Source organism: Microcaecilia unicolor, chromosome 5 (assembly GCF_901765095.1).
Source record: "Microcaecilia unicolor chromosome 5, aMicUni1.1, whole genome shotgun sequence".
Taxonomy (NCBI): domain Eukaryota; kingdom Metazoa; phylum Chordata; class Amphibia; order Gymnophiona; family Siphonopidae; genus Microcaecilia; species Microcaecilia unicolor.
In genome coordinates, this window is record NC_044035.1 from 145,023,662 (window position 1) to 145,046,313 (window position 22,652).

Below are 22,652 nucleotides of genomic sequence, written 5' to 3' on the forward strand. Positions count from 1 at the left end.
TTTTTACCATAAAAAATATTTTATTGTTGAGATGATGATGATGGAAAATGTTGACAGCAAGTAATTTAGGTGAGTCAAAAAGTCAAAGTCAATCTACTGATTCATTACTAGCTTTTTAAAAATCTCATACAATTACAGAGCAGCAGGTAAAGATTGCTGCTTGTCCTTCTGTTTCTTTAGCCCATATCCTTATCTCCCTTCTAGGTGCTGCCTCGCCAAACCTGTGGGCTCTTCACTCACACCATCTTTTATAATGAATATCCTGGAGGCTCCAAAGAGCTGGACAAGAGCATTCGGGGGGGTGAGCTCTTCCTCACGGTTCTACTGAATCCTGTAAGTAAAGGCAGAAAAGTTGTCATATCCGGGACATCTGAGGGCTATGTAGGGACTGCTTTGTCACAAGAGGTGGACAAGAAGGTTGATCGATCTGGGCATCAAATGTGTGTAGGGGGGGGGGGGTGGAACTGTGCTACTCTTATCCCTTATGAGTTAACCTGCAAGCATGTGAACCCAAAAGGGAAAGCGGTGGGGGGGGTGGGCATCAAAAGCAACTATTGCCTGGGATATCATTTTGTCCAGCAGTTGTCTTGAGCAGGAGCCTGTCACATATTAAGGTGATGGCTTTGATCCTTTAGAAAGAGTTGTTTCAAAAGGATGTCAAAATCTGCAACTTCAAAATAAAAAAAATAAATAAAAGTTCAAGTGATCCTGTAATGGAGAAAATCACTTCACATTAAATACAATTTTATTAGCCATTCAGGGCATAGTATGCCAAAACATTGTGTCCCCTCCCTCATCAGTAGTGCTTAAAGGCTCTGTGGACACCATGTGTTCCCACAGTATAGCCGATCAATTCAATAGGCGGTTAGAGACAGCCAAGTATATAGTTGCAAATCCCAAAAGCACCCAGAAAATTAAATACTATCTGCAAAGATCAACTACTAACCTTCAAAGAATGTCTTATGTACTTTTCCAAATAAAAGAGTTCAAAGGATTTGTTTACACTGTTTATGGGGTCATCATTAAAGCCTTCACAGACCTATATTGAAGGTACTGATTATTTGGCATCAGTAATTTTCCAGCCTTTTGTCTAGCAGCTTCTAAAAGTTATCTCCATCTCTAGCTGCCTTTTTACACAGAAGTACATTTTTGGGGGCCTGCAATAAAATTCCCTAACCATAACTCCAGAAGGTTCTGAGCCTGTTTCCCTTCCCATCTGTTTAGCTTGACCTTGACTCTTGAGATCACACCTTCAGTGCTGCAATAATGTATTCAGGCTCAGGGCAGACTGAGGTAGGGCTAACACAAACTAGATAGCAAACAGAATGGTAGCACCATTATCTACTTAATTTTTAGTGAGATAAGCACTATACCAACTAGACTTAAAATCTCAGACACATTCCCTGAAATAAAAAAAATAAAAAAGAGAGAAAGGAAAAGGTGGGTGTTGATTATATTCCTTTCTAGCTGCTTTCTGAATTACTTTAAATAGAAGCATTTCCTGTTTATAGTATGACAAGGAATTGCTACCACAGTCTGCTGTTACATGTAATACAATTCAACATGGTGTGACATATCGACATAATAGGAGGGAAGTTAAAATAAAATGATATAAAAGAATAGTTTATATAAATTAGATTTGGTGTGCTTTGCGACATTTGCTCAGAGAATAGAGCAGTAGATAGAAGTATATCTGTTTTAGTAGTGATATGATTTTAGCTGTTGGATGTGTTAGTGTGTTGTGTGAATGTTGATCAAGATAATTCAGTATGGCAGGGCTGTGGTGTTAGTGATGGTTCTTTTTATCTTTGATTTAAGTCATTTTAATATATTATGAATTATTTCCTATGTTTTTGTTCCATACCTAGTGCTGGGGATAGGCAGGTTAGAAATATTTTTACATTAATTAATTTGGCATGCCTATATATTCTATAGGTCTACTAGTTAGTTGAGGCGGTATGATAAACTATTTAATTAATAAATAAATAAGTCTTGCATGCTTTGAGCTAGTTTAGGAATGAGGCAAAAATAGCCCAAAAAGTGGCAATACCTAATTGCTTGTTTAACCCTGGGTCCTACCCTATCTCCCTGCGGCTGCTTATGCTGTACAGGAGATAGGCCTATATACCTTCAGGATTTTGGAGTTTATTTTAGGGCTGAGCCTTCCAGTACCTGAAGTCAAGGTCCTGGGATTTGTACCTTTTAAGGTGTGGATGACTGGTATCAATAGAGACAGGTGCTCTCTGAGCTCTGTAATAAATCCCTCTTCACCTCAGAATTCACCAACGACTGTTCAGTGACAGCTTTACTTGGATACACTTATTAACTGTAGTATATACACTGTTGCATGAAATGGTATTTACAAGAAATGAAATGGTATTTACAAGAAATTAAACAATCAAGTTACCCATTAAGCAGACTAACTTAAATCATTCCAAGTAGTTCCAAACACAAAGAAACCTTGGCCCGGTGATAGAGGTGAACCTATAATTAGGTGAACTGAGGCGGCAGCCTCAGGTGTCACTTTTCAGGAGGCGGCATTTTGCTGCTGGCCAGCCTACTTGTCCTCCAAGTCCCTCTCTCCAGAGCTTCACCGCCACCGCTCTCCTGGCATCTCTCCTTCCATATCCCCCCTTCCCTTCTCTCTCCCTTCTGTCTCCCCTCTCACCTGAGTCTGACATCTTTCCTTTCTCTCTTCCACCTCTTGAGTCCAACATCTCTCCCTCCCTCCACCCCCTCCCCAAGTATAACATCTCTCCTCTCTCCCTTCTACCCCCCCCCCCCCAAGTATTGCATATCCTTCTGCCCTTGAGATAGGCTCAGGGTCAGAAAGAGATGCAAAACCTGGGGGGCATGGGCAGAAGGAAGAGATATACTCAGAGGGGTGTGGGAAGGAGGGAGTTGTTGGACTCAGGAGGCAGAAGGGAGGAAAGAAGAGATATCAGACTCAGGAGGCAGAAGGGGGAGAGATAATTCAGTATGGCAGGCAGTAACCACGAGAAGACCTGGTGCAGGCATTAATGTGGGCACCTCGGCTGCCAGAGTCACAGCGTAGGCAAGTAGATATCAAAAAGGTACCACTTATTCCTGTGAGGGATAGATCTAAACCTCTATAGGTATGATTAGGTTGTTGTTTAAAGAAGCCATCGATCTTGAAATTTTGTCTAATCATAGGCTAGTTTCTAACCTGTCATTCTGGAGTAAGTTCATTGAAAAAGTTGTGGGTTGCCAATTGGATGCATTTTTGAAGAATCAGGGATTTGTTAAGTTTCAAATAGGCTTCTGGTGATTTTATAGTATGGAAACTCAGTTGGTCTCCTTGCTTTACAGAGCAAACATAGTGATTGATAGCTGTGTTTATATGAGATTGTCTTTTAAGAATTAGAATTTACGCGCACAATTCTCAAAGTGTATTCTGTAATGCAGTGCGCCTAATTTATAATGCATGCAGGCAAAAAGGTGAATGGTTATAGATGGGGAAATGGGCGTTTTTTGGGTGTTCTGAAATTTACGTACATAGTTATAAAATATAGCCATGTTTTTGTTGACGTAAATGGAAATGTTTAGTTTTAGGTGCTGAGATACCAACTAAGCATATTCTATAAGTTGTGCATAGATTTAGGTGTGGTATGTAGAATATGCTTAGTCGGCATTGATTTCCATGCTGATTTTTTAGGCGCATTATGTTTGAGGGATTTTAGGTAAAGAGTTGAGCTGATTTTGTTTTTTGTTTTTTTAAACTTTCCAGAGGACTGTTAACTGCAAGTGTTCTGGAAGAAGGAGATGTTGGAAGAATGGATGTGTGGGGAATGAACTATGGGTCTTTCCCCCACTTCTTTAATGTTTTTGTACATCTCTTATATAACATGTTAGTTGGCTGACCTTCAACTTTTTCTCTTTTCTGGTAATATTCAGATTTCCCACCAATTAATAAGGACAGGGATGGCAATTAGAAAAAGACTAATGATGGTTCAAAAGCTATGCCACTTTGTTGTGGGTGAATAAACTGAAATAGGATGTTGTAAATCTGAGATCCATTGGTTCATTATCCATGTTTATTGATAATAAATACCAATTAAGCCTTCAGTCAGGAATTTGGGGAAGCTGCATTGCTGTTTTCTTGGGATCATGCTGGGCTTGATGGACCTTTGGTCGTACCCAGCCTGGCATTTCAAGTTTAGTCTTTATTTGATATACTGCTCATTGGCAAGTAACATCTAAGCAATAAAATAAACACAGAGCAGAAAAGAACTATAACCATGATAGGAAAGAAAGAAAATTAGCTACTGCATGCCTATGAGTGCCTCCACCGTCCCAACCAATGGAGGCACTTACAAGTGCATTCACTTTGCAGCTCCTCAGTACCTTTCCTCCCTTATCTCTCCCTACACTCCTCCCTGGGAACTCCATTCACTGGATAAGTCTCTCCTATCTGCACCCTTCTCCTCCACTGCTAACTCTAGACTCCGTTTCTTTTATTTAGCTGCACCATGTGTCTGGAATATACTTCCTGAGCCAGTATGTCAAGCTCCATCTCTGGCCGCCTTCAAATCTAGGCTAAAAGCTCACCTTTTTGATGCTTCTTTTTACTCCTAACTCTTACTTGTTCAGTACCCATGTTTTATCATTCCCACCTTAGTAATTCCCTTATCCATTATTTGTCCTGTGTGTCTGTCCTAATTAGATTGTAAGCTTTGTCGAGCAGGGACTGTCTCTTTATGTCCAGTGTACAGCGCTGCATATATCTAGTAGTGCTATAGAAATGATAAGTAGTAGTGGTAGCACTGAGCATTGAACTAGCAGGATGTTAATCAGGATAGTATTGTACAAGAAATGAGTTTTCAAATCTGCTTTATACCAGGAGAGAGATAATTCTAAACGAAAACCTAATAGGAGTTCGTTCCATAATAATGGAGCAACCATAGAAAAGATAAAGGAAAATAAATTTTTATTGCAGATGTGACAGAATGATGAGACTAACGGTAGGTTTTGGAAATATTGGAGAGATCATGAAGGAACATAGGGTACAATGAAATGATATTGAAATAGAGTTGGTTCTGAAGAACGAACTTTATGAACCAACATAATCATCTTGTAGGGAATCATTGCCAATACTGGCAGCATGTTGCACCTAGAAGCAGTTTAACGGCAGTAATCTACTCGAGTTATAGGTGTTTAATAGCCTTCAAACATAGACCAGAGAAAAGTGAGTTGCAGCAATCCAGGCTCCCTATAATGCATGAATGAATAACTGTCCTCAAGTCCTCGTGGGTTAGGAGAGACCATACAGAGTGTATTTGTTTCATTTTAAAGATGTAGTTATGGGCAAGGAATGAAATGTAGACCTGTAAGTTCAGTTGACTATCAAGATGGACTCCTAGAATCTTTACAGTTAGAACTAGATCTATTTGGGTACTAGCCATAATGAATAATAATCCTATTGGGTTAGGTGCCATGGTACTGAATATCAAAGCTTTAGTTTGATCAGCATTGTTTTAATTTATGAAGACTCAGTCATGCAGTTATTTCATCAAGTTTGCTGTTTAGTTCCAAAACTGCAGGCGGTGAGGAGGGGTTGATTATACTGAAAATTTGATATCATCTGCGTGTACAAAGGAAGTCAAGTCAATTGACTGGATTAGTGTTGATAAAGGTGCAAGGAAAATATTGAACTGTGTGGGTGCCAATATGAAGCCTTGCAGGACACCACATGTGGTGGAAAAGGATACTGAATCCTGATTCTACCATAAAACAACATATGAACACTGGGAAAGATAAGATTGAAACCAAGGTAGAGGAATCTATCAGAATCCAATAGAACACAGTCGATCAAGTAGTAACTCATGGTCCACTGGATCAAATGCGCTGAACAAGTTCAATAAAAGTAAGATGACTGATTTATTTTGGTCCAAATAAGTACTAGATATTTCATTTCTTCCGGGTCTACTGTCTCCCTATGTCCTGGCACTAGCTCTTCGTTCCTCCACCCAAGACTGTATGTTTGTTCTTACCTTTTGAGATATTGCACATGCTAGAATTAGACATGCTGTTTTTTCTGTTCAAGGCCCGGAGCTCTGGATCCATCTTCCGGTGCATCTTAGGTCTCAATCTTCCCTTGAACAGTTCAAGACTGATCTAAAGATCTGTCTCTTTCTAGAGGCCTTTCATTGCCCTCTATTCTTCCGTACATAGGTCCTGGCATCAAAAGGTTCTGAGGGAACCCCCCTTTCCTAGTGTGTTTTCCTTCCCCCTCTTTGCTATCATGAGTATTGCAGTTCTCCCTCCTTCCCACTGCTTGGAGTGTTTATCCTTCCCTCTTTCTCTTCTTTCTCTTTTCCATCCTTTTTATTTTAGTCTGCAAGCCACTTATGGCCAGATGCACTAAACCTTAACGACCCTCTAACAACCTTTTAATGAAGGAAATTCCTAACTGTTGCATGCATTAAAGGCCTTTTTCCTACCAAGCAAGCAGCTAACGAAAACGGAATGCAAACGAGAAACTACCATTGAAATGTGGACAATTTGGAATGCACTAATCATACGATTGCAACGAATCATTTACCGTCAGAAATTTTACGTGAGCTCAGACCTGTCGTTAAGGCCTGAGCTGTCATCTCCCCGCTGCCCCCTGCACCATAAAAATCCAAGCCGGCATGTTTAAAAAGAAAAGTGAGATACAAACAAAAACACGTGGCTCTCCGCTTCCCCCTGCATCACTACAAAACTAAACATACCTCAAAAAAGGATCGGGAGGGGGCAAAGGCGCTCGTCAGAGGCGTCCTGTATGGACGGCTTCCCCCCCCCCCCCCCCAGATAATACAGACACTGCTCCCTGCTTCTCCCTGCAGCTTAAAAATCCTGTCTCTCTCTCCTTCTCCTACAGCTTTGAAAATTAACACTCTCTGCTATCCCCTGAAGCCAATTTCCCAATACTATAAACAAGCTGCCCCGTCCCCCTCCCTTCCTCTGTTCCATCACAGTGAAAGAGGTCTTTTGTTACAAAAGGGGGTTTATGAGGGTCGTTCTTTTTAGAGTCATCTTCAACTGCACTCTCCTACTAGATCACAGAGCTAAAGGCTTACAGGTCTCGATCCCCCCCCTCCTCGCACGCCCCAGTCTGACGTAAGCAACCTACGTAGGTTTAATACGTTTGTGGCATGCTCAGAGCAGCCAGCATAACGCTTGGCTGCTCTGCGCATGTTTTAGGGGCCGATTACCGAAGGGGATTATGAATCTGTAATGCATTGTACTTTTCAATATCATTCCGATCATGTGCGACTTGTTTTTTTGGTGCATTCTTCGTTTTTTCAAATTCGGTAAGCACTTTTATGTTTTCGATTTTTTTACGTATGGTTGATGCATCTGGGCCTGAGTTGGCATCGCTGATAGGCAGGTTAGCAAGTACTTAAGAAACTTGAAACTTGATAGTCAGTAAGGATGTCAGACTACTTACACCTGTGGGTACCTATATGGAATGTCAAATAAGATGCTTATGTTATACCTATTTTGTACAGGTCAAATATGTACACAGTGCCATTATAGATAGGTCATAGAAATGGGACTTGAGATGTACAGGTTAGTGCATCTCAATTTTCACCTGTATTTTAGAGTAAAATCTGTCAATTTGGAGTCTGTTCTATAATACAGGGAAATGGACATTTATGTGCCAGATGTGTGTAAGATAAAGATCCATTTAAAAATAAAAAGTGTAGAATATAGACCAGGGGTTTTCAACCTAGTCCTCGGGGCTCACCTAGCCAGTCAGGGTTTTCAGAATATCCCCATTCAGTGAGGATATTCTGTAAACCTGGACTGGCTGGGTGTGCCCCAAGGACTGGATTGAAAACCTCTCATATAGACATGTAGAAAGCTGGCCACATAATCAGTTATATTTCTAAGATTGCAAACATAACTGGTTATGTTATCTTTGTGAACTTAGAAACATAACTGGTTATATTTCTGACGCTGTCAGAGTGACCTGTTAACATTTCTGGTTTGGCATTTAGGGGGTTAAAAACTAGTAAGGGATGAAGGAAGGCAGCATCTCTAATCACTCCAATGGGATGCTGCTCAATAGCAGCTGGATGCTAAATCCTAAATATGCTTGGGAGTGAGTGTGATTCTAGACATCAATCTTTTAGGGTATAGATGTTTACCCCCTTCTGAAGTGGGGACTAAAGGTTTATGAACTTGCCAAGCCTTTGTTCTGCCTAAAATATGCCCGGGCCATGCCCCATTTCCATTTGCACACACTTGAGTCTAACACACCAGTACATCAGGCTTTGTAAATTGGGGACTTGGACATTTATGCTAAATAAACATTTAAGTGCGGGTTTCTACACATATTAAACATGAATAGGCCTTGTAAAATGAGGGCCAAAATATTATATTCATATATTTATGATTTTTATGGAGAGCCCATCAGAAATATATAAACAGCCTCAGCATCACGTTATCAGTGCTAATTGTTATTGGCTGGTATTATCAAAAATCAGTCCCTGTAAAATCTTACTGTGTGTCAACTTGTGAAAATTGATTTGTTTATTAGAAAAATTAAAATATTTATAAAGGGCAGTGTTCATTTCATAATTTGCTTTCTAAAAAGAAAAGAACCCCTTTATCTGAATAGTTACAACCCCCTGCATTGCCAACTCAGCCCCGAGTTTCTTTAATTCAGTGTTTCAAGGATTTGGGTGAAATGTGCTGCATTCTCAAATGATGCTATTGCAAAATGTAATCACAATCAGGGGGTCCCTTTTATCAAGCTACAGTAAGCACTAATGTGCTGATAATTAGCGTTGATAACTTGCTGAGGCTCTTAATATTTTTCTGATGACTCTTCTATAAATAAATAATAATAAGCATAAATAAATACATTAGAAATGTTTGAACACAGAATTGTTTCAGATTGGGGAATATTTTATAAAGGCAACATAAGCATCTATGCGCCTTCATAAAATAGGCATCCAGAACCTCATTCACAAATTTACACATTTTCCAAGGCAAAAAGAGGAGTTAATGTGTACATTTGTACTTGTCATGTGTTTTTAAAATTCCTACATATATTTCACCTCCAGTCAAACTAAACCCTTGAATGTCTATGAATGGTCCACATCAAAGGAGGTGCATCTTTCCATGATCCTTCTTTTGACATGTCCATACCCATGCACAATTTTATAGGAGCTCTTTTCCATGTATAAAACACGTTTACATGCAAAACAATTGCCTTGATATTGTTTGTGCTCCTACTTCATACACATGTATTCCCCCTTCCCCCCAGCAATTATAAATTGCCTGCAAAAATAAATAAATTATGTAAGAGTCCAGTCTAAAACATTATTTTCATTATTTGTCTTAAATTCTTTGGCATCTTGAGTCAGATATAATGCCAAGATGCTCCTGTGGAAGCATGCTGTCCTGCTACCTGGCTCCGTTAGGCCATTGTAACATTTCTACTTGATGAACCAACATTTAAAGGATGTCCATGTGAAAGAAGAAAGGATCTTTTTCTGAAATTAATGTATTTTCTTTCTTTGCTGTACATAGATAAGCATCTTCATGACCCATTTGTCTAATTATGGCAATGATCGCTTGGGGCTGTACACTTTTGAAAGTCTGGTCAAGTTTGTACAGTGCTGGACCAACCTTCGGCTGCAGACTCTGCCACCTGTCCAGCTGGCAAAGAAGTACTTTGAAATCTTTCCCCAGGAGAAGAACCCCCTCTGGCAGGTGGGTGAAGGCAGTATCAGCAGCACCACCACCATCAAGAGGTCAAATCACAAACTGTAAAAGAAATCAGGTTAGAGAGGGCGTTAATAGAATCCCAGTGAGTGCATGTCAGGGTTGAAATTCTTCTGTTGAAACTTATTTTTTTTCTCAAAAAGAAGAAATGAACCATCAGAGGTGTTCTTCCTCCAAAGTGTATGAAACTTCAGTAATCAATTATTGACAGGTTCTTGATAGGGGAATTTGTGCCATGCTGACACGTGTTTCACTACTGCTGTTTCAAAGCTATATCCTCTTAGCGAGTCAAGTGGACCAATGGCGATTGAAGGTGCATGACACCTCTTTTCCTCCTTAAAATGAAGGAAGAACACCTCTGATGGTCCATTTCCTCTTTTTAAGAAAAAAAAATAAGTTTCAACAGCAGATTATGTTGAGCATTGATTATTCAAAGTTTAATCTGCGGGATATAAAGTTGTTGGTATTATAAGCCACAGGAACACTTGAGGGTTGAAATTCTTGGCACATGAAGGAGCCCAGAATATTACATCATCTTTATTCCCTTGCTTATATTGATACAGGAAGACTTGGTCTCAAAAGTTTTTTTTCTTTCCTAGTTTGTTAGCAGGACACTTCCGCATTTCCAGTTGTTTGTCAAAAATGTATTTGCATTGTCCCTTCTAAACATGAGAACACCTGTGTTCTTTTCCATCTGAATACATTTTTAAAATTTTGTATTCTTGTTGTAAATCTTTAGCTATTTTTTAGCACAGTTATTTAAGTGCTGTGGTTGATATACTCGTCCACTTAGATATGGTATATCGGAGGGGCATTTTCGATATGATATGTCTAAGTCAAATTTTGGACATTTTGCACAAAACAAATAGGAAAGAAGGTCATTTTCAAAAAAGAAAAATGTCTATCTTTTATTTTTTTTTCAAAAATACTGTTTTGAAAAAGGTTTTGTGCTTTGGACGTTTTGTTTTTGGTCCATTTAAAAAAAAAAAAAAGAAGTAGAAAGTGCAAAACTTAGAGATACGTGCCATTGGGATGTAGGAGGAGCCAGCTTTTTTAATAGACTGGTCCCCCAGACATCTCAGGAGAGCAAAAGGGCACCCTAGAGGGCACTACTATGCACTTCATAAAAATGCTCCCAGATATACATCTCATCTTTGCTCCCTTATCTTGTCCCCTGAGCCCTCCAAAACCCACTACCTCCCATTATACACCACTACAATAGCCCTTATGGGTGAAGGGGGCACCTATATGTGGGTACAGTAGGATTTTGGTGACTTTAAGAGGGGTCACCATTTCCACCACAATTGTGACAGAGGGAGATAGGGACCTGAGTCCCCAACTCCATAATGCACTGCATCGACCACTACACTACTCCAGAGACCTGCATGCTTCTCTAATAGACCTGACTTTTAACATTTGAGGCTGTCATAGAGTCTGGTAAGGCATATTTTTAATCATATTTTTTGCGGGGTGGGGGGGTGTCAGTGACCACTGGGGGGATATTGGGGGATCACCCCCGATTCCCTCCAGTGGTCATCTGGTCATTTAGGACACCTTTTTGTGCCTTATGCATTATTAAAACAGATCTAGCTCAAAACATCTTAGCTTTAGCCCTGGACAGTTTTGTTTCATTATGGCTGAAAAACGTCCAAGTCTTAAGAACACCCAAATCCTGCCCTTACCAGGCCCCTGACACACCCCCTTGAGATTAGAACACACTGCAGAAGAACAGCATAGAAAAACGTCTGAAAAATGGGTTTCGAAAATACTGATTTGGACGTTTTTGTGAGAAAACGTCCAAATTCTGCTTTATGCCACTTTTTAAACGTTTTTCTCTTTTGAAAATGAATCTCATAGTATGCATAATATGATTCCATTTTACTTTTAACCTGTTTATCATGATATGATACACTGTACTATTGTATTTATATCATTATTGATTTTGTTTAATATTCTGTGTTACACAATCTTTTATATGTGCTGTTGATCATGTAGGGAAGCAAGCTATAAATTTTGATAGTTAAAACAAAATGATAAACATAGAAAATGATGGTAGCTAAAGACCATAGCCTATCCAGTCAAGAGACAAAGGTGTAGGTGAAACTTTTCTAGTGACTTAACATAGCTCATTTGTGACCAGTTTTTGGAGCCATATTACCTTTATCAGATCAGAGAAGAATGAGCTGAGGAGGATTATGTCAGCTGTCTCCTCCAAGCTATAATGTATTTATATATTCAGATAGCAGCCATTTTGAACTTACTCAACAATGTGAATTTAATTCTAGAAAGCCAGCCCAAACTATTCATTTAATATTTAATTTCATACAGCATTTATCCACCACCTCTTTTGACCTTGGCCAGTACAATAATCAAAATGTGTATATACTAGGGTACATCCAAAAAACATCATTGCTTATAATTTTTACCAACTTGTATGTATCAAATACAAAAATTCTTTCCCATACCCCAATTTTCAATAAAAGAACATTGGGTCCCTTTTACTAACATGTGCTAAGGTTTTGTACTTACCATGCATAAAGCGAGAAAATTAACAAGCCTGTATGGTATATGTAGGGGGCGTGCCCAACATCTGCAGACATTTATCACAGTGGCATTACGTTACGTGCCTGGGCATATAACACAGAAGCATCTGCACTATCTGCTGAGGTATGTAATGTAGTCCCCACGCAAACTCACGACTACAACTAACAACTATGCTAGTGCTACCATTCTCCATCCCACCCCTCTCTGATCCCCCGTCCCAATCTGATCCCCCTTTAATATCAGATTTTCTCTGATATGATCCCCCTTTAAGATCAGATTCCCCCCCCAAAAAAAACCCTCCCTCCTAGTATGAACCCCTCTCAAGCCACTGCCTCTAGTACAAAACCCCTCTCACATTTCCCAAGTCAACCCCTTGAACTCTCCAACCATGGATGCTCCAACCATTCCAAGGGCTTATCTCCGGGGAATCCCTTGTCCTCTATTGCATGGGGTAGGAACAGTCCCCACTATGCTCCTGCCCCATTAGCTCTGGGTTCCAAAATGGCACTGATGACCCCCCCCCCCCCCAGCAATAGCCTCTCAGTACTGCCACAAGGGGGCATCCATCATGTAAGGATATTTTCTTCTTATATAGAGGAATATCCCCTAGTAGGAGTACCATGAGTCTACCACTAGTGATTATAGGGGCCATTTTTGATCTGCAGTCATGGGTGGGAGCAGAGAGGGAGTGGTGGGCTTTGGAGGTTGGTGCCTTATGCTCAAGGTGCGAGGTTTCAACCCCAGGGATGGGCTGTAATACTGGAAGGATTGTGGTGAGAGAGGGGTGAAATTGGACAATGGGGGAAAGCACCAGTGCTGAACTTCTCATGACAGCAGCCGCACTACTGAGCTGCTGATAACTGCAACTGCAGTAACCACCTCCTCTTGAGGTGGCAGTAAGTTCAGCCACACTATCAGCAATCATGACAGCTAGCACATAGAAATAGCCTGCACACTAACTGTCACAGCAGGAGGCATATTTTCAAAGCACTTAGCCTTCCAAAGTTTCATAGTGGAACTTTGGAAGGCTAAGTGCTTTGAAAATATGCCTCCAGGTCATTCCCTCCTCAGTGCGCGTAACTTAATTAGTTAAGAAGCTAATCAGCGCTGATAATTGAATGTTAACAAGCAATTATCAGCACTAATTGGTAATAATTAGAATTTGCATGCACTGTCTGCTAAGAGTATTCTGCAAAGCAGTTCACGTAAATTTTAATGCATGTTGCCGAAAAGGGGGCATGGCTATGAGCATTGAATGGGCGGGTCGTGGGCATTCCGGAAAACTATGTGCAGGGTTATAGAATACACCTGCTCTGTGCCTAATTTAGACGCCAGTATTTACACCAAATTTTACTTGGTATAAATGGCCATGGGTAGAGTTGAGCACTGTCATGGCCACTCAGCATATATAGAATATATGCCTATAAATTATGCCTGAATTAAGGTGTATATATAATGTGCTTAGGCAAATTTCATTTTTGGTGCTGAAGTTTTAGGCGTGATATGTAAAATCTAGTCCTTAATGTGCAGTAAAACTTTCGCTGTTTAACACAGCTTAATAAAAGGTTTTCATAGTCACATGCTGAAGTAGCATTGCTCAGGTATGTGCAGAAAAAAGAAATTGCTGTTTTATCTTATCCACTGTGGTTAATTGTTCCATCATCATCTAGACTGTCCCACAGCAATGCTACTATTTCAGAATGGTCAGGATCCTCTGAAAGGAAGACATTTCAGAAGCAGCTTTACTTCCTATGAGTGATCAAACAGACTACTGCTGTGAATCTCTAATTTCACTTTAAAGAATGTGAAATCCAGGATAATATGCTCCTCAGCCCTCTGTCTCTTTTGTCTCCCCCATTCTCCCAACACACACATACTCCAAAATCTCTAGTATTTCCATGTAATCTCATTCAGCTGAATTCCTCTAGAACTGCTCTATATGATCGTTCATTGTTGATGTTGGTAAGGCTTCCTTGGTCAAAATTGTTTTCTAATTGGGTTTATAAGTTACTATCACACAATAAAACAAAAATAAGTACTTCAACTATTGGTATTAGTTGCGGAGGAGTTCGGTGTTAAAATGCACTGTAATGTTCAGAGGCTATGCAGCTGAGTCTATGTAAGAGGTTCTTCTCTACAGCGGTTCTCAGCTCTCGTCCTTGGCTCTAAAATGTGCCAGATTTTCAGGATAACCCAGATATGGAAATTGACATTTTATGTAACAACTGTGTTCATGCATCAGGATAACCCAGATATGGAAATTGACATTTTATAGAACAAGCATATCTTATGAATAATCAAGACCCTCAAGACCCTTCACTGGCTCCCTATCCGTTTTCGCATCCTGTTCAAACTTCTTCTACTAACATATAAATGTACTCACTCTGCTGCTCCCCAGTATCTCTCCACACTCGTCCTTCCCTACACCCCTTCCCGTGCACTCCGCTCCATGGATAAATCCTTCTTATCTGTTCCCTTCTCCACTACTGCCAACTCCAGACTTCGCACCTTCTGTCTCGCTGCACCCTACGCCTGGAATAAACTTCCTGAGCCCCTACGTCTTGCCCCATCCTTGGCCACCTTTAAATCTAGACTGAAAGCCCACCTCTTTAACATTGCTTTTGACTCATAACCACTTGTAACCATTCGCCTCCACCTACCCTCCTCTCTTCCATCCCGTTCACATTAATTGATTTGATTTGCTTACTTTATTTATTTTTTGTCTATTAGATTGTAAGCTCTTTGAGCAGGGACTGTCTTTCTTCTATGTTTGTGCAGCGCTGCGTACGCCTTGTAGCACTATAGAAATGCTAAATAGTAGTAGTAGTAGTATTTATAGAGATTCTAAAAACCAGACCTGTTGTAAGTCCTGAAAACCACTGCTATAATGTAATAGGGTAAAGTGGTTCCCTCTGATCTTGTTTCGATTTTTGTGTAGCTGTTCAGAGATGCATTAGGGCATTACATCTGTGTATGTCCTACCAAGCTGCTTTTCTGTGTTTTTTGCAGAATCCATGCGATGATAAGAGACACAAGGATATCTGGTCTAAGGAAAAAACCTGTGATAGGCTCCCCAAATTCCTCATCACTGGACCCCAGAAGACTGGTAACCTTAACTTCTCTCAGTATATCCCCTTACTGGCATGAAACACAGACACTGTACCCAAATGTTATATGACAGGGTCTGGTCTTATGGTACAGCAGCAGTACTACATGCCACTGTGTGACATATTTGGTCCTCTGCTCATACATGTTCTGTGACATACTTGGTCATCTGTTCAGCCATGGCTGGGGATGCTGAGTTGGTAGCATTTATAACTCCAGGGTGGGTGGAAGATCTGGCTCAAGGGCACATTTGTGCTAGGTTCTTGAGGGAATTGTGGTCTGTACTCCCAAATCAGAGATCAGCAAATGGACCTGGTATAGACAGTCCAGAATGAACAAATGATGGACAAACGAACATACTGTGACACCAATATGGCACATCAAAAATGATTTATTGGATGAACACAGACCTGAGGTGGCCAAGTTTCAGCAGTTGCATGCATTAGGGGTATAATTTCAGCTTTGCACACAGACTTAACATCGTAGGTGAATAACCAACCAGACCTCGGTCTTAAAAGTAAATCAGCAACAATTCAATCAGCAGTTACACAGACTGCCCCTTTTTTGTGAAAAAAAACTTCCTGTTTCTGTTTATGGTGACAGTAATTTAAAAAAATGTAAAGTACTGTTGAAGACTTATTTTCTTAGAATACTATTTGATGGATAGATTTTGGAAGGATGGGACAATCTCACAGTTGTCTGCAAGTTTTATTATTTATCTGTTTTGAATGGATGCTTATGTAGGTATAAATTGGAGGCTTCCTATTAAACGTTACTTATGGGGTTCCTTTTTTATTCAGATAAACACGAGCACCTGCTTTTGTGTGATTTGCACATAGGCATTCTGGGGAGGAGCTGGGGTTCAATTGCAATGTATGTCCTTATTTTATCAAATGTGTGTATGCTTGTAGAGTAGATACAACCATTTACATTTTCAGAGCCACATGTGAATTTGTGCACTAATGAGGGGATTGTACAAGCCTGTTTTATAAAGGTACATAGGCATCTATATTGTGTTTATAAAATAAAGCCTATAACCAAACCCTACTACAAAAAAGTGAGCTTAGACATTGTTATAGGACCATCAGAAGATAAATATCTCTGGAAAAAGGTCCCAAGATAATTAACTTGAAACCATTGCCTTCTAGGTCCAGTTTTGTCTTTTCCTTATATTTTACAGTCCGTCCAATTTCTTGTATCAATCAAAGAAGTCATCTTCAACAATTATTATTGTATTAGTCAATCTTTAATATCAGTTTTAAAGTCCTTTCACTCTTAATCCATAAACTCTCAAAATTGCGACAGAGATTTGAGGTTACATGCGCCTGGTTATTCCAGATAAGTTTGATCTTTACTTTTCCAAACCCTTCAATATTACAAGATTTCTTTTATTATTATTATTATTATTATTCAGATCATTCTTCAGTTGAATGACAGTCTGAGACTGTTTTTTTCCCCCTTTGATTCGGGTCCTAACCAAAGACCTAAGAGTCATGGAGGTATAATATTTAAGTAGATCCAAGTACTGTGTTGTTTTTTTGTTTTTTCAAAATCAGTGGTGTCAAGTCCTATAGCTTTAAACTTTCCAAGTATTTGGTGAGTCCCTTTGGTATAGCTCCTAAAGTGCCAATTTTAGATAATGTCAATTTTAGATAAACGGATGTTACTAAGGTGTTGAGCAAGCCAGAGTTTTACTTTTTTAACTGTCTGCCCTATGTACCACAGTCCACATGGGCATATAATGGCATATATTACCATATTAGAGTTACAACCTGTTTTATTTTTCAGACAAAAATTTTTATTTGATTTGAAATGTATACCCATTTTGTCTCCCACGCATATTGACAGTTGAAGCCTGGAAGGAGGTCATACTAAATGCAGGGGTTGTGTTTACTGTCAATACGCGTGGGAGACGAAATGGGTATACATTCCAAATCAGACAAATAAAAAAACATTTTCTGAAAAATAAAACGGATTGTAACTCTAATATGGTAATATATGCCATTATATGCCCATGCAGACTGTGGTACATAGGGTAGACGGTTAAAAAAGTAAGCCCTCCAGCTTGCTCAACACCTTAGTAACATCCGTTTATTGTATATATAGGCTTTTTTTTTTGTCTGGGTTATTTTTTTTTCCTATGACGAAAATACAAGGAGCCTCCAAAGAAGAGGGACTGTGTTTAAAATTTTCAGACTGTTTTTCCTGTTTTCCTCATTGAGTGCTCCTCTAATATAATTCTCTGTGTAACTGGATTGATTTTTATCAATTGTATCTATTGCTCCTTTTGTTATTGATCTATAGCTGCCTGCCACTAGGTCTGTTGTAAATCCTCTTAAGTTATTTCTTTCAGAATGCAGAAACTAACAGGTGTCCAGACATATGTTCACAGTCAGTGTAATTCAATACATGTCTCCCTAGGTACAACAGCTCTGCATACTTTCCTTATCATGCACCCTGCTGTCACCAGCAACTTCCCAAGTCTGTCAACCTTCGAAGAGATTCAATTTTTCAATGGACCCAACTACCACAAAGGCATTGACTGGTAAGCACTTCAAGCCCAATCAGTTCAGGGGAGAAGAGGAGAAACTGGATTAAGATGCAGTAGTTAAATATGGAACTTGGGATATTACCTTTTATCAGTGGTGATTTATCTAAGGGGAAAAAAATAAGATTTGAGTCTGAGTTAGGTTCCTTGCTGCTGGCAGATGATTATATATTTACTACTACTTATTTCTATAGTTCTTTTAGACATACACAGCGCTGTACACTAAACATGTAAGAGACAGTCCCTGCTCAACAGACCTTACAATCTAATCAAGACATACAAACAGGACAAATAAGGGATTATGGAACTGTTATGGTGAGAATGGTTAAAACAGACATTTTTATTTCCCTTTCCTACACAGCATGGTCAAAATACTGTAATCCTGCAGAGGGTGATTTTGTAATGGCGAACCAGGGCAAGGAAGGTATATAAGCACATATGATGTGCCAATTTGTAAAGGCTTCACCAGCACCCTGGTTAATATTAGTAGAGACCATCATAGGTGATGTAAAGGCTCCCAATCATCGTGTGTTAACACTGTATTTAATGGGCTTATTCTTCTCAAACATCAAACCCCACCATTTTTATGTATTTTCTTTTAAACATATGCACTCATTATGAGAATATTATAGTCTTAAAATGAATGCACTTCAATAAACTCTGCTTCACCTTTCCAAATGTATTATATCTCAGATCTGGAGCCAAAATTCAGTATTGAGGGTAGTTATCAACCTGCATTAGGGCACTAACCCACGTTATTTGCCCCTTAACGCGTGTTAAAGGTCTGTAACAGTGGTTTTGGTGCCTTACCGCTATATCAAATACCCTGTGGTACATAGTAATGAGATGCAATGAACACCAGGTGCATACTGTAAGCTGCATTATAGCTGGTAAAATAACCCCAGCAAAAAGATGGGGTTATTTTACTGTCCTGGGAGCATCGGGTAACAAGGCTGCAGCCTTATGCTCCTGGGCTGCATCTTAAAGAGACCACCTTGAGGAGCTCCACCCCAGCTTCTTTGCCCTTATACAGAAACATTACAGTGCTAGGGGTGCCGTCACCATTTTGAACCAGGCACCTGCAAGGACAGGAGTAACTGGGGATCACTCTTGCCCAAACCCATTAGAGATAAAGGATTGTTTAAGATAGGCTGGGGAGGAGGGGGGGACTAGCCAGGGGTTTTCTATTCTTGGGAACGGTCTTCTGGTGAGGGGGGGCACTTGACTTGAGGAGATTTAGGATAAGTGAGTTCAGTTTGGGGGGGGGAGCCCTTATTTGAGATGGGGAGCCTGCGGAAGCAGTTTGTACTTGGGCATTAAGGGCACCTTGAGGTTCCTATATGTGGTCTGTTTAAGATGCAGCCCAGAAATATTGGGCCAGTGCTTTGCAGCCCGATGCGCCCAGGATTATGACATAATGCTGCTTGCAAGATAGTCGCACTCTGCATCGTGCATATACCACAGGAATCAGGAACCTGCAATACTGAGATAAGATAGATTGGTATCTCCTATGGTAAATTAAGGTGCAGAAAAAGCCCTACTTTTACCTCGTCTTGATAACTTCCTCCCCAAGTATACTTATCTTCAAAAGTGCTGCCACTGTAGTTAGTACTGCATAACTGCCCAGCCACCATCTTCGACACCATCTTCTGACATTTGAGTGTTGAGCTGTCAAACCCTGTGTTTTTTGTGATGTGAAGTAGACTAGTATTATATAATATGTTAATTGACCTAATCAGAAATATCATATTTATTGGGAATGTGGATTCAATAAAGTTGTTAAAAACATGATATCAGCAAGGGGTCCTTCTGGCAAAAATGAATAACTGAACAGTGGAAGGAGCTGTATACTGATACTTTGGGTATGATAGTTACTAGATTTTAGAAGAGAGCACACAGATTCCTGATACAGACATTATGAAACAATGTCAGATTGGGTTGAATATAGCAGCAGCTAACCCTGGTGCCAACACTTTTGGAGATAAATAAACTTAGTGTTTATAAAAGTTATATTTACTTTGGCTCTAGATTTGTGACATACTGTATTTTGGTTCTGGAGTTGATGTACACCATTTCAGAAGGTGAAACAATGTTTCTTGGAGTGCATTAATTTTAAGACTATAATAGCATTATAATAAGTGCATATGTTTAACAGAAAATACATGAAAATGATGGGACTGATGACTGAGGAGATTGATCCTATTAAAGACAGTGTTAACACACGCTGATTTGGAACCTTTATATCACCTCTGATGAGCCTTACTTATATTGACCACTATCAGTTGATTACAAGGTGACAGGTCTTTTTAAAATTATATTTCGTACCCTATGTCAGTGGTTCCCAAACCTGGTCCTGGAGGCACCCCAGCCAGTCGTGTTTTTAGGAAACCCACCATGAATATTCATTAGATAGATCTGCATGCAGTTGAAAGCAGTGCATGCAAATCTCTTTCATGAATATTCATTGTGGGTATCCTGAAAACCTGACTTGCTGGGGTGCCTCCAGGACCAGGTTTGGGAACCACTGCCCTATGTGCTTGTATAAAATAGCCTTACCGGCCAAGGTCACAACATTAATAGGACTACATAAAAGTCAGTCCTATCTTTATGTGGTGCTGAAAATCGCACTTAACTGGCCAAGTGCCGACTCTGCTCCCAGAACATTCCCAAAATAACCGTCTCTGCAACCCAGAAATGCAATGCTGGAGGCCAGGCTTGGCCCAGCATTGAATTTCCAGGCATAACGCCAGCAGCGGTCAAGAAAACCCTGAGGGGCGCTGGCTGAATATTGACCCCAAGGTGTTTTGCATGCATTTGCATGCTTTGCATCTCATTATCATATATTATCTGGATAATGCTGCTGAAAATTTGCTGATTGCTGATACCCAGGTAAGTTCTGATACATGCCTTATACCAGGACAGTCATCACTAGTATCTGGGTACTGGCTGGCACTAAATATCCGGTGGGAAAATTCCTGTGGCAGCTGGCATTTAAAAAAAAAAAAAAAAAAACGCTGACCACTGCAGGCTGAATATTACCCAATGATTTTCTGTGATATTTACTTTCACTTTAAGTACTCACTCCCAAAGTTTCTGTTACAACAAATCTTTTGAAGGCAGTTAATAGTAAAAATGAACCTCACAAATAGCCTATGGATTTCTGCCCTTTTCTGTCTGATCTGTTGTTATTGCATATAGACTATGGACTCTGCAGAGCCCAAGATGTGCTCTTATGCTTGTCCTGCAGTAAGAGAGCTGTTGTGTAATGTGTTAGGACATGGCCTGATTTTGCATTCTCTTCGCCACACAGGGGTAGCTTGCAGGATGATTTAAGCAGTAAATCAGGAAGTGTTTCATCGTCATTAACCTGCTGATTGCAGAGAGGTGGGATTTCCTTGCTAACATCACTTCTGTCCTCTCCTTAGGTACATGGAGTTCTTCCCTGTGCCCTCCAATGCCAGTACAGACTTCATGTTTGAGAAAAGTGCCAATTATTTTGATACAGAATTTGTACCGAAGCGGGCATCTGCCCTCCTTCCAAGAGCCAAGATAATTACTATTCTGATCAGTCCAGCAGATCGTGCCTACTCCTGGTATCAGGTACTGACACTTAGATTTAACTCTATGATTATTGCTCAGAGTGAGCAGTTTGAGAATCTCTTTCTGCTATGGTATCACTAGTACCCCTCGATTAAGCTCCAGATCTCAGAAAACTGCAGGTGCCAGACAACCAGAGATTCAGTGGGCAAACACGAGTCTGTCCTGGAGATAAAGAGAGTTTTCAAAGGTTGAAATACAGCCAGATGTGATAAAGGGCAGGAACACAAGGAAAAGTTCTAAAAAGATGGAGAAGAAATCTCCCTAGAGGGTGGAAGAAAGGCAATAACAGGAATTATCTGTGTTTGCCTGTTTTGCAAGTCAGTCTTGTGCAGGTAGAGCATTGACATGCAGTAAAGAACAATAGATAAAGACCAAAATGACTGTTCTAATTTACCTAGTATTTGTCCGGGTTCCAACCAGGGGTGTAGCTATAGGGGGGCCTCAGAGGCCCAGGCCCCCCTGTTGGGTACATAGACATACGGCCCCGTATCTCTCTCCCTCTCCCCATGTGACTGGGTATTTCTCTTACTCCCTCCCCCCGCGCAGCCCAGCGTCTATCTCCCTTCCCTCCATCCACCTGTAGTCTGGCATCTTCCCCTTTTCTCCCCCCCCCCCCCCCCCCCCAGCGCTGCAGTCTTCCAACTATTCCAGTAGCATTGCAGTCTTCCAACTATTCCAGTGTCATCACAGATCAAGACAGCCTTGTTGCCTGCTGGCCCGGAAGTCTTTCCTCTACATAGGTGGGATGGTGTGAGGGAAAGCTTCCATGGCCAGCAGACTGGGGAGGAGGAAAAAGAGGATCAGAGTAGAAGATGGATGACACTATGAGGTAGGGGAGAGAAGGGGAACAGAGTAGAAGATGGATGGGACTGGGGGACGGCAGAACAGAGCAGATGACTAGGACAGAGGTAGGAAAATAGAGCAGAAGATGACTGTGACTTGGTGATTAAGTGGGAGATTGCACAGAAGCAGAGCAGAAAATTTTGAATAGGAGAGATGGAGTGAGAATTTCAAGGAGAGAGTACATTTCAATCGATAAGTACTAATGTATGTATGTATGTTGATGGGCTGGAAGAATGAATGGGGGTATGAAATGGAGGCTAAGAGAGAGGGA

The 22,652-nt window shown here is 40.4% G+C and overlaps 1 protein-coding gene across 5 annotated transcripts in view; it reads left to right on the forward strand.

The window, feature by feature from the left end:
- NDST2 (N-deacetylase and N-sulfotransferase 2) overlaps positions 1 to 22,652 on the forward strand; it is a 619,227-nt gene that overhangs the window by 550,723 nt on the left and 45,852 nt on the right. For all 5 annotated transcript variants that reach the window (XM_030203391.1, XM_030203392.1, XM_030203393.1 and 2 more), the window contains 5 exons: positions 205 to 333; positions 9,547 to 9,729; positions 15,295 to 15,391; positions 17,812 to 17,935; positions 21,364 to 21,538. In XM_030203391.1, coding sequence (XP_030059251.1) covers positions 205 to 333; positions 9,547 to 9,729; positions 15,295 to 15,391; positions 17,812 to 17,935; positions 21,364 to 21,538 — 708 coding nt within the window. The remainder of the gene's footprint in view (positions 1 to 204; positions 334 to 9,546; positions 9,730 to 15,294; positions 15,392 to 17,811; positions 17,936 to 21,363; positions 21,539 to 22,652) is intronic.